Raw genomic sequence first — 13,318 nt, forward strand, 5'->3', positions numbered from 1 at the left:
CTGCACAATGACTACTTATTTACAATTATTACTTTCGTAACAATATGTTGATGCTAAAACTTTTCTACTTTTAGGTATGTTAATAGAGTATTCCTACACTCTGGTACTTCTACTTTTACTCAAGGACAACATCTGAGTACTTCTACTTTTAGTGAAGTACAATATCTGAGTACTTCTACTTTTACTCAAGTACAAGATCTGAGTACTTCTCCCTCCTCTGGATATTTCATAAATATGATAATCATATTTCCTTGTAAAGCTGATTGGAGATGACACGTTGGCAAGGTACTCCTACACTCTGGTACTTCCACTTTCACTTAAGCACAATATCTGAGTACTTCTCCCACCTTCTGGTTTTAAGGACAAGAGGCCCACAAACCTTTCTTGGCACGTGTATTCTTTGGAACACCAGGGGCGGGGACATCCTGGAAAACAACACTGAGGGCGGGACCAGACAGGCGAACAAGGAACCTCCTATTTGTCATACTTTTTTGACAGACAGCTTACTTGACCAATCATCAAACAGTAGGTGTTCACCGAGTATTTTAGCAGATCTCTAAACTCTCAACGGCAGGGCGCGCGCTCAACCACCAGACGTTTGTCCATTCCTATGCTGTGAGATCGAGGAGTTATTTGGCAACATTGCTGCGACATGACTATCATTGACGGGAAGTGGGTGGATCTTCCACAGATTCCCTGGACGACACACAAATGACCACTCCAATTCTTGTTTTGACCATTAAAAGGTTTTATCGATACATAAATATGGTATTGATCTAACGGAGATTACACGCACCAACATTGAAGCCAGTTGGGTAAGTTATAATATGAAGCTTTTGATAGCGGAAACAATATGGCGTTAGCAGGGCGGCACTGAGCTAAATGTTAGCTGAAATAAATACGCAACACTTTGAGCTCGAACGATACGTTGTTAGCCACTAGGTAACATGCTTTTAACGATATGTTAGCAACTACTAGCTTACACAGTAATACTTTCTTATTAAGCTAATACCGATAATAATAATTTGGTAAATGTTGATAAGTATGTAAATGTAGCTTGTAAATATGTTGTATGATATCCTCTATAGTTTTATGTTTCATGTGGAACCTAATTGCTGCAGGTCTCCCTTGAAAAATAGATCTATGATCTCAAGGGACAATCTGGATAAATAAAGTTTGAAATGAAATGAATAAAGCTATTCAAGCAACACTGTTTACAGAGGAGATGAACTGAACAACTGCCAAGCTTACCTAGGCGTTACGCCATGTCTGGTTTCTGAGAAGAAGTTTATAAAGTTTTACTCAGAACTGAAGCTCCCTTTGAGTGTGCCTTTTTGTTAAAGTCTTGTATATGTTTATCTTACATTGTTGAAGATGTCACACATCTCCATTTAACATATCATCTAATAAAGGTTAAAAAAGAGGGTTTATAAAGAAAAAATACCACTTCTAATATCACCTAGTATTGTTTTGTTTGGGGGCTCTAAAACAACCATTTCACAGTTTATATTATAATTGTATATTTGTAAACCTATATATTGTGTAGCTATAATTTCGCAGTGTCAATGGTACAGTTAAATGACATTAGTTGTGCTTGTTAATGGAGAAAATAAATGTCAATGATATCATATACTATACTACACTAAAGTTGTGTTTATAATCTGACATTGAACTTTTTGAACCTTAAAAAAAAAAAATGTTTTTGTCCACAGAGAGTCACCATGGTGTCTGCAGGAGAGCTGCTGCTGTTAGCCGGCCTAGTCTTGGCTGTAGCTGCCACAGGAGGTCAGTACCTGTTGTTTCTAACTCCTGACATTATAACAGCTTCTTTCTCATTAAAAAGGCCCGGGACCCCCACAGACACTTACCCTCAGCCCCTCCATAAACACTGCATTGCATAAATTAAAGAGTAAATTCACAAGCTACCCTGCAGTATACAAAGTCATTCAAACTAGCTGCACCTTTACCAGCTTTGAGAACACTTTCATGATCAATCATTATAAAACATATCATATCTATTATTCTGAAATGGACCAATCTGCACAATGACTACTTTTACTGTCGCTACTTTCACTATATTTTGATGAGAATACTTTTCTACTTTTACTTGAGGAACATTTTGAAGTAAGGACTTTGACTGTAACAGAGTATTCCTACACTCTGAGTACTTCTACTTTTACTCAAGTACAAGATCTGAGTACTTCTACTTTTACTCAAGTACAAGATCTGAGTACTTCTACTTTTACTCAAGTGCAACCTCTGAGTACTTCTCCCTCCTGGATATTTCATAAATATGATGATCATGTTTTCCTTGTGAAGCTAATAAAAAAAAACATGTGCCTACTAGTGCTCTACTCACACCACCACCAATATATACAATGACCCAGTGCCCAAAACTGCCTTCAACATAAAAGCATAGAAACTACTTTAATAACTAAGAATATATTTACTATAAACAGCAAGAAAATAAATGTTTAAGTATTAAATACTATAAGGCGATATATAGTTCCAACAGTATGCTTTGTGCGTAATAGCCCATTTCTGACTCATATATATCAGTGTTATTATTATTGATGCATTAGCATGTATTACAGATGGTAAAGGTGGAGCTTACTTTATTTCCTTTGCATGCTGCTGTTGGATGTTTTCACCTATAATTATATTTCAATATTTATTTATTTATTAGTTGATTTGTTTTTTTTTGTTATTCGCTAATAATCTGAATCTGTAAAGTAACTACAGCTGACAGATACATGAAGTGGAATAAAAGTAGTTAGTAGCATTACAAAAAACCCACTCTGCGCTAAAGTACAAGTACCTCAAAATATTCCATAAGTACGCTACTTGAGTATATGTATTTTACTACATCCCAACACTGATTGAATTCATTACCGTCAGTCCTGCACAACCCTCTAAATATTTGGCACATTGTACACAAAGCTACCTTTTTTTAATATTTCTGCACAGCTTACCACTTTCCAAACCAATACTGCACATATTTGATTTCATTCAATTTCATTGTATCATATTGTACTGTACTGTACGTAGTATTCTTGGTATATCTATATTTCATGTAAATATTTCTCTATATTTTAAAGTTATAAATGTCATTTTTAAATGTTTTTTTATAATATTTGTATCTTTTGGTCCTGTGCTGTTTACTGAATTCCAATAAGATGCTTCAATTCTAAGGGCCTGTTCTTATACTTTTGCTTTTCCTGCTATCACAAGTCAGTATGTTTGCATTGAAATGGGATTTGTCCTCTGTTTGCTTCTTTAACACTCTTGTCGGGTTCATCTCTCCCCCCCCCCCCTTTACTTTGGTGTTCCCAGTCTGTTTTAACTGCTCTTACATTAACACAAAATCAATTAGTCTCTACCAAATTTGATTTAACACCTTTTTACAAAGTCTCAGACGACTGGTGCACTTGAATAACTGCGATGAATAGACACAGTTCGATTGGGTGTGTGTGCTATCTGATGGATGAACATCATCCAGGGTTACCCATTCATTTCCTATGGCGGTCATTTTTTACCGGGAACATCGTCGGTGTTACAAAGTGGACTAAACCACTCAAAATTAAATGAAAGTGGTGATCAGTAATATGTTCAGATGCCTACTGTGGAGGATATCATAAGGCCTTGAAGCAATCAAACGTAAAACACAATATGTAGGATTGATGTAAGTAGTAAATCAGATTTATCCCGAACACGACAGGAGGGTTAAAGCATTTTGTTTAAGAAAATGCTTTTTCTTACCAAGGCACTCTGCCTGTATCTTTGTATTGACTCTATAGGGTTTTCCCAAACCAACCATTTGGTGACAGCCCCACAGACAACGCAATTTCTAGAGATCGGCTCTAACTTCAAGGCTACATGCATGATCATCAACACAACGGAAGTTACAGCTGATGACCTCTACTGGAAACTGTCTGGGACTACTGTATCCAAAGAGCTGTACACCAAGCTCAATGAATCGGCTATCAGTGTCACGATCCCCGTCACAGGTGTATCTGAATGGTTACTTTGCATGGCAAAAAAGGAAAACTCCCCCTACTTTTTCCTGAACACAGGCAAATTTATGTACGGGGTCTTACTGAAGAAAGGATGTAAGTTGTTATTGTTGGCACCTAAAACCAAAGCTGTTTTCTAACTACCTGTATTTAATGCTTTTAGGTTAGGTCATTGCTAACTCATGGTATGCATTTACTATAGACAGTTTGAGGACCAATATTTAAAGGTCACCTATTATGCAAAATCCACCTTTTCATGTCTCTTCTACATCAGCATGTGTCCCCTCTGTGTAAAGAGACTCTGAAAGTTTCAGGAATGAGCCAATGAGCTGATCAGATTTTGGCCACTTTATGATGTCATACCGATTTTTTGGCTTGTGTAACCATTAGCCAATCACCAACCAAGGTAACCCCCCCCCCCCCCTTATCACCTGAATCTCCTCCTAGAGCACCATTGAGTTCTTTTTAACCAAATGTCTCTCAGAGGGGCGTGGGGAGGGGCTCCTTATTTTCATCTAAAGTAACAGACAGAGAATCAGCACTTTGGAAACAGGGCTGAAACAGAGGGGATTATGGGTAATGCTGCAATGATCTGTTTGTTGGTGTTTCAGCCAATCAGAGACAGGTTCTGTATATATCTGAGACCTGTAATATATTGATGAATAACAGTATGATAGGGGACCTTTAATTCATCACCCGAAGCGTCTGCCATAATATCCACTAGTGATTGCAGACATCCTTTTTGGAAACTGTCCCATTGTAGTTGTGGACACACCCCGGTTTACTGTGAAGTACTTTGTTCAGTTTCATTCTGACTTTCAGTGGCGGAGAAGTTATTTGGCTTGATTCAAGATTAAAACCCCTAAGAATTAAATAGAGAAACCTTTGTAATTAAAGGTGTTTTCCACCCTCACTTTTATCTTGGAGTTGTCTCTGTATGTTTAAATAAATGTCTGTGAAAAAAGGGCACACAAGCTTTTGAATGAAGTAAATAAGATGTCTGTGCTGTTTGTCTCCATGTCAGATCCACCAGGGAAGCCTGAGAATGTTTCCTGTGTGGCCGTTCAGGAGAAAACTTCAATCTCCACGACCTTGAGGTGTAAGTGGGCGACAGTCGGACTTCAAACCAGCGATGTCCCGACAAAATACACCCTGAATGTTGTAGTCATTCAGTGAGTATACCAAGCTTTTTTTATTTAAATTTAATTTTTAATAATTTGTTTCCATAGCACGATTAAAAAAAATAATGAGTTGAATATACATAAATGATTAACAATACTTATTCATGCCTCGTAGGGCTGTCCCGAATACCGTTTTTCGGGCTCCGGATATTCGGTAGTAATCAGCAGCGAATATTCGGCCCGCGCGCGGGGGGGGGGCGGCGGCGGCGGCGTAGTAGGAGTAGGAGTAATCAGCAGCGAACCGCTTCAACACGTGTATTTCGGTGTATTCACTAGACCCTCCAGAAAAACGCGGGGCTAAATTCCTTGATTATGCGATTAAACATTCGGGGTTTTTATGTGATTTTATGGGTTGAAATTGCGGGAAGTTGCGAAAATATGCTAAATATGCGGGAAAAAACAATAACAATTTTTAAAAATATTGGGCTGTCTTATTTATTCTCTCTCACACACAACCTGCCACTAACGTTAAACCCCTTTACTATTCAATTAAACACATTCAATGTTTATTTATTGTAAAAGCAATTGGGCTATTTTAATATCACACACACACACACACACACACACACACACACACACACACACACACACACACACGCTTCTCCGCCTCATTCTGTTTTCATTTACTCGTTCGTTATCTGACCAGCTTCAATCTTGTAGGCTACTCACCTCGTTTCTTGTAGCCCTCTAAAGGGTTTTGGAGGTTGATGCCTCGGTGAACGTAAGTCGTTTGGCTTTCTTGTCCGCAGCAGCAGAAAGCATTTTCCAATGTTTGAATGAATCAAAGTGGGTCGTCACGTCGATTTTCTCTTATGCTCCAACACACAGTTGCACGGGGTGCAGAATAGTTTCCCCCCACTTTTTGCCCGGTCTTTAGTAGAAATGTTCGTCGGTAAATGAGATGGATTAGATTTTTTCATCTTGGTGTTTTCTCTATCGTGTGAGCTCCACACGTTCACTCTATACAGTGTTGTTTACATTCTGTGATGCGCGAGCTGATGACGTCAAGACGAGTTAACTTTTTTTTTTTCTCAACTTTGTGTGGAAAAATGCGGGGATTAAGCGGCCTTTTGATAAATATGCGGCCTTTTAAAAATCTGCGCCATTTTGCTGATTATGCGGTAAATTCTGCGATCGCAGAATCTCGTTTTTCTGGAGGGTCTATTTCACCGCATTCATTTTGTTATTCTACAGTATTGTTGTTTTATAGTTATTTGTTAATGTATCAACCCAATTTGTGTTCTTTGAAATTGAAAAGGATATCGCATTGTGTTTGTTAATTTCGTTGCAGTTGTACAGGGTTTCCTACACATGCCCCCGGACCCCCCTAGAGGATTTGAGGTCCACCCCCACTTAAAATCACATGGATAGGTTCCTAAATACATTTACCATTTTTTTTTTTTTAAAATAGTAACCCATGTCCATATGTTTATTTGTGGGTAGTGGATTTAAACTATAGGGCTATCACTATGGGCCCTGCCTGTACCTGTTCGCTCTGCCATCGCGTGAAGGGTCTGCTAACAAGCGACCAACAGAAAGGTTAATGTTAATGTTGTTGCACCCCCCCCAAGTATATTTCAGATCTGTAGGAAACACTGTTGTATATGTGTTAAGTGTAGTTTGGCTTGGCTTCCTATTTATGGACCTGCTTTTATTTTGAAGGAGAGTTAGCGCTGTTGACAGGAAGTTGTTGTTGCTATGGAAACAACGTGACGGAGATTAACGGAGAAAAGTCATATCTACATATAAAGACGGAGAAAGTAAACGATAACGTTTATGGTTAAGTGTTAGCACCCCCCGAAGAGGCACAAGCTCTTACGTTGATATTGGAGATTTCAATAAATTCAATTTGAGAAAAAAAAACGGAACAAAACGAATATCCGAATAATGAAATTGAAACCCGAATGGTACTCCAACGAACGGATATTCGGATATTCGGGTACAGCCCTAATGCCTTGTCCTATGTCAACACAACTTCAAATGAATGTCAAAAAATTAAAAGTATTTCATTTTCAACTATGTTTATGTAGCTTTTGAGTGCCTTTTTAAATGGTATTTCTTTTATTTACATGTTCAGCATTCGGAACTACAGTGTGTCCACGGAAGGAACCCATGCCCAAGTGGACTTTGTGGACACTTACCCCACTTTTATGACCCTGGAGGTTTGGGTGGAAGCACACAATATGCTGGGAAAAATTGAATCCGAGCGTATAACTCAAGATGCTAACTCGTTTGGTAAGATCAATTGTATTTAATTGTCACATTTCCACAGTGCTTCCAGCTTTATGTCTGCCTGTTCTGACCTGTACCAAAAAGCCAGTTCAACATGCATTGAATATCTTTGTGTTATCTGGTTTAATTATGCATCCAGCTAAATGGTCCAAAAGCAACGGTAATCAATTCATTAAGTCCACCCAGGGTTTCTCAGTCTAAAGGCCCCTACACACCAAACACGTCTCCTGCGTGTTGGCCAACATTCGCACTGGAACACACCGCAAAGACTTCAGCCGACGGCCAAGTAGCACGTACGAGCTGTGCATGCCTGAGTGGCAATAACTCTCCTTACCAGCAGGCGGCGGTAGTGTGTATTCGTCATTCGAAAGAGGAAACAACCGGAAGACAGACTGCGTGATACACCGAGAGAAGAAGAACAGACTGCGTGATATAAACCAACAACAAATAGCGTGTGTGTTCCATTTTCACTCTACAGCGAGAAGCTCATGGGGCTTTCCCCAACCTGTGTCGAGAGCTGGAGTTAAACGAATCTCAGATTTGCCTTCTTAATCGTTTGTTTGGGTCCCTCACTTCCGTTTCGCTTCTCATGCACTGATTCGCTAAGCTAACAGCCAATCAGAGTGATTTCTTTAGCCGACGGCCTTTAGCCTTTAAGGCCCAGATACACCGGCCAGTCACCTGAGAAGTCGCCGACACCGACTGTTGCGTCGCCGGACTCTCCTGCGTATTTGCCGACTTCGCGCACTGGAACACACCGCAAATCCGAGCCGAGCACGTATGAACTGCGCATGCGTGAGTGGCAATAACTCTCCTTACCAGCAGGCGGCGGTAGTGTGTATTCATCATTCAAAAGAGGCAACAACCGGAACAACCGGAAGACAGAGAAGAAGAACAGACTCCGTGATATAAACAAACAACAAATAGCGTTTTTCTTTCCATTTTCACTCTCGTCCATTGAAAACACGAACAAACAGGAGCAGGACGAACGGGAGGTACTGGAGCTAGCAGCCCTTGGACTCACGCTTGTGTTAAATCATTTGTTTACCTCCCTCACTTCCGTTAACGCTTCTCATGCACTGATTCGCTAGCTGAACAGCCAATCAGTGTTATCCCTTTGTCCGACTTCCGGTGGTGTTCCCGACGCCGATTCAACATGTTGAATCTGCAAGAAAAGGCGTCAGGTCGGCAGAAAAGACCCAACGGTGCGGCGCACACCACTCCGAATAGGGCGTGCCCACGCTCATGTTCGGCCCGACTCCCATTTACTGCCGATTTCGGGCCGATGTATCTGGGCCTTTAGCCTACCGATTCAACATGTTGATTCGGCGGCGGAAGGTGTCGGCACGGCTGAAAAGACACGGCGGTGCGGGACACACCAATCTGAGTAGGGCGACAGGACGCTCATCGACGGCCAGACATCTGCTTGGTGTGTAAGGACCTTAAGAGTGAGTTCACTTGGAAGGGGCGGAGTTAGTAGCATTCGACCAATCACAGACATGGACTTGTGTACTGTCATAAGAGAGTTATCAATCACAAATGACGAGTAGACTATAATAAAGGTATATTAAAAAAAGTTCAAACCTAAACAACACGAGTTAAACTGCTAATGCAGACGAAACGCAACATAGTTAAAGCTGCCACATGCAGGAAGAACATCTGGACATTTTGAGATTTCGTCAACTAATTGCGTTGGTTAGATGCATTCTTTTGGAATAGAAATAGAAGATATAGGCTACTTTTATTCATCTCCAAAAATAAACATGTTTATTTGTTATATTTATGAGGCTCTGGTTTCAGACAGAGGGTGAAAAGAGGTGCTGCAGTATGAGACAAATAAAGAGCTTTTTGAACTTTACAAAATTACATTACGGCCCAATCCCAAACCACGCCCTCCTGGTTTGGGATTGGGCCTACATGTCACTTGTTAGACGTTTTATCCAAAGGGACTTACATACTCAATACTGTGGACAATCCCCACAGAAGCAATTTGGAGTGAAGTGTCTCAGGGACTCAACGACATGCTGACTGCAGTGGGGTTTGAACCTATGCTTCCCTGATCCGAACACCAACGCACTAACCCACTGCGCCACACGCCTCCTTTAAGCCTGGAGACATGTCACAGTAGAGACACAAATCAAAAATATTAGCATGATATCTCCTCTTTAAACTTCTCTGTATTCGTGTCATATTATTTTACGAAGAGCACACCGAGCTCCGATTGTTCAGCAGGCGGTGCTTTGCAGGCAGGTTAGGTGTTCAGCATAAGTGAGCGTGGCGTTCTACCCCAGAAGGAAATGAACCACCAGTGTAGAACTGAAAACTCAGAGTAAACCCCGAAGTTACCTCTCTTACTCCAAATCTTAGTCCGCAGTACAAGACATCTGTCACTCTGCTGGCTCTGCCGAAATGTGCCAATGACTGACAGCTTGTTGTGTCTTTTGTTGCAGTCAAAACCAACCCTCCATCAGACATCAAAGTTATTTCAGAGAAGTATTTTCCCACCTCTCCTCTGATGAACTGGACTCAGCCTATTGATAAAAGTTATGGGAGATTGAAGTATGAAATAAGATACTGCACAATTGGATCTCCAAATTGGACTTATGTAAGTATGTTTTTTTTGTTTCGTTCTACCAATCATGGCATGAAAAGCAGTGAGGGAACTATTGCAATATTTCATTTCAGTGTCCCAGTGTTTTCAGTCAGCCAGCCAGCCAGCATGGCATTTAAACAGTGTTATTCTTTATTCCTTATGTCTTCTAGCCAGGTTACTTTTTGTTTTACTTTGTACTCTTGGGTAACCGACATGTCTGCTGTTTTTTATGTTTCTCATTACTAGTTGTCAAAATCAATAAAGGAGTTGTGTTTATTTCCTTCAGGTGCCTAAAGGAGACATAGCCATGGACATCCAGAGCTTCAGACTCCAGAGCCTTCAGCCATACACAGAATATATCACTCAGGTGCGCTGCCAACTGGGCCAGTGGAGCGAGTGGATCGGCACAACCATGAAAACAGAAGAGGACCGTGAGTTCAGACAGCTTTCACTAACTAAAAGTACTCAAATACAACAAAGACAATTGAAGGACTTCAGAAAGATATCCAGTATAATGTCCTCAGTCCTTTAGAGCTTCCTTTCAAGACTTACCGAACCAAGGAATCCGCCCACTTACATTTTTAGTTGTAGGCTACATTTGTAAGACATGGCGTAAACAAAAATATTTACTTACCTGTACCTGTTTTTTATTTTTGCATAGGACCAACAAGTAAACCAGATGTGTGGAGAACCATTGCTGAGGTTGACGGCAAAAAGGAACGGCGAGTGCAGTTTATTTCTAAGGTAAATTCCCACATCACATTCAATGTCAATTTAACAAACTGTTAAACCACTAATATTACACCTTGTGATATCAAAACCACTACATACAATGATACTAATATCAATATACCAGTGGCGAGCCGGCCCTAAGATATTCTACAAAATAATATTTAAAAACATTAAAAAATATTTTTTTCTTTAGTTATATTTTTCATTAGTTTTACCAAAATAACTTGATTTAATTGTATTTCAAATAACATTTCCAAAGAAATAAATCCTTCGAATCTGCCTATTCAGTTGAATGTGAAGGGTTAAATTAAAGAAGCTCGTCTCTACGAGTTACTGTGAAGAGAGGAGCTGATTGGTGGTCCAGCTGTAAATTCACAGAGGGCCCACCTATAGTAACTGAACGAGAGAGTAATGTCAAGTGACAGTACAATTGACCAATCATATCTCCCCTCTAAATGGGTGGGTGTTATTATTGCGGACTATATGACAAGTTCCGCCCGCTTGTTTCCATAGCAACAACAACTTCCTTTCAACAGAGTAAACTCGCCTTCAAAATAAAAGCATGCCAAATTACACTTACAACTGCAACGAAAGTAACAAACACAATGCAATATGCTTTTCAATTTCAAAGAACACAAATTGGGTTATCTACAGGTGTTGTTTTGTGTGGTAGAGGGTCGCTTTCATTGATGCGTTTTGCACCCCAGGCCGTTGATATTCCGCTGAAGTATACGCTGTGACTTAATAACTTTTTTTTTTTCGAGGGAAGGGGTGGGGGTTAGAGGGCATAGGCATAAAAGTCACGGCTCGCCACTGCAATATACTAATAGTAATATCGATAAAACCTAATGATACTTATATTAAACCTAACGATACTAATATTGTTTGTGATATAAATGCCAATACACCTAATGATACCTATTTTACTACATCTAAAGAGTGTTATTACATCTAATGTTACCCTTTACAATACTAGCATAACATCTACTGAGAGTGAAATTACATCTTATGATATTAACATTTCATCAATATCTTTCAAAATATATTTTAACACTGATATTTAATTCATCATTTTTTTTCATGTCAGCCTTATGCTTTGAATTCGTTTTTATCATCATTAAAAGGGCTGAATACACAGTACAAAAAGGTAGGGTTAGGTTTAGGGTTCACCCAAATAATGACATCCCTGATTGTTAAGGACACGTTGTTGCACTGCAGTCTCTTGTTTTCTCACTTGTTGCTGGAAGGTAACATGAGATTGTGATTTTCTCCTGCCAGGATCCTGTGTTCGCCAATGGGAGGATCATAACATTTGACATAAAGATTCAAGAGCAAAAGAATGACAATTTGCAGAGGGATACTATCCTAGTGAACGGCTCAGAGAGCAGCGATGGCCAGCGGGTGATCACCGTCCTTAAAGATATGCTCCTGGCTGACCTGAGACCTGTCAGACTTTGCGTCACCGCTAACAACTCGGTGGGGACATCTCCCATGGCATCGTTATTCATCTCAGCAAAAGGACATGGTAAGAGACTCTGACTACAGGCCACGCTTAATCTGAACCACTGAGTGTATTCTTTCCTGTGTAAATGGCACTCAACACAACATGTCTCTCAAATGTTGGTCCCTTTGGAGGAAATTCTTAAAGGTCACCTATTATGCAAAATCCACCTTTTCACGTCTCTTCTACATCAACATGTGTCCCCTCTTCTTCATGTCTCTTCTACATCAACATGTGTCCCCTCTTCTTCATGTCTCTTCTACATCAACATGTGTCCCCTCTTCTTCATGTCTCTTCTACATCAACATGTCTCCCCTCTTCTTCATGTCTCTTCTACATCAACATGTGTCCCCTCTTCTTCATGTCTCTTCTACATCAACATGTGTCCCCTCTTCTTCATGTCTCTTCTACATCAACATGTGTCCCCTCTTCTTCATGTCTCTTCTACATCAACATGTGTCCCCTCTTCTTCATGTCTCTTCTACATCAACATGTGTCCCCTCTTCTTCATGTCTCTTCTACATCAACATGTGTCCCCTCTTCTTCATGTCTCTTCTACATCAACATGTGTCCCCTCTTCTTCATGTCTCTTCTACATCAACATGTGTCCCCTCTTCTCCATGTCTCTTCTACATCAACATGTGTCCCCTCTTCTTCATGTCTCTTCTACATCAACATGTGTCCCCTCTTCTTCATGTCTCTTCTACACCAACATGTGTCCCCTCTTCTTCATGTCTCTTCTACATCAACATGTGTCCCCTCTTCTTCATGTCTCCTCTACATCGAAATGTGTCCCCTCTTCTTCATGTCTCCTCTACATCAACATGTGTCCCCTCTTCTTCATGTCTCCTCTACATCAACATGTGTCCCCTCTTCTTCATGTCTCTTCTACATCAACATGTGTCCCCTCTTCTTCATGTCTCTTCTACATCAACATGTGTCCCCTCTTCTTCATGTCTCTTCTACATCAACATGTGTCCCCTCTTCTTCATGTCTCTTCTACATCAACATGTGTCCCCTCTTCTTCATGTCTCTTCTACATCAACATGTGTCCCCTCTTCTTCAT

At 40.3% G+C, this 13,318-nt stretch overlaps 1 protein-coding gene across 2 annotated transcripts in view; it reads left to right on the forward strand.

The window, feature by feature from the left end:
• Positions 1 to 655: 655 nt before the first annotated feature.
• The window catches only part of il6st (interleukin 6 cytokine family signal transduce), a 29,807-nt gene continuing 17,144 nt past the window's right edge, over positions 656 to 13,318 (forward strand). Inside the window, exons 1-9 of one of the 2 annotated variants that reach the window (XM_079656748.1) lie at positions 656 to 815; positions 1,713 to 1,785; positions 3,798 to 4,109; positions 5,038 to 5,185; positions 7,272 to 7,429; positions 9,877 to 10,031; positions 10,306 to 10,450; positions 10,681 to 10,763; positions 12,030 to 12,276. In XM_079656748.1, the coding sequence (XP_079512874.1) occupies positions 1,722 to 1,785; positions 3,798 to 4,109; positions 5,038 to 5,185; positions 7,272 to 7,429; positions 9,877 to 10,031; positions 10,306 to 10,450; positions 10,681 to 10,763; positions 12,030 to 12,276 (1,312 nt within the window). In that variant the 5' untranslated portion in view covers positions 656 to 815; positions 1,713 to 1,721. The remainder of the gene's footprint in view (positions 816 to 1,712; positions 1,786 to 3,797; positions 4,110 to 5,037; positions 5,186 to 7,271; positions 7,430 to 9,876; positions 10,032 to 10,305; positions 10,451 to 10,680; positions 10,764 to 12,029; positions 12,277 to 13,318) is intronic. The other variant, XM_079656749.1, reaches the window with a different exon arrangement.

The sequence above is a fragment of the Notothenia rossii genome (assembly GCF_949606895.1).
Source record: "Notothenia rossii genome assembly, chromosome: 11".
Lineage (NCBI taxonomy): Eukaryota > Metazoa > Chordata > Actinopteri > Perciformes > Nototheniidae > Notothenia > Notothenia rossii.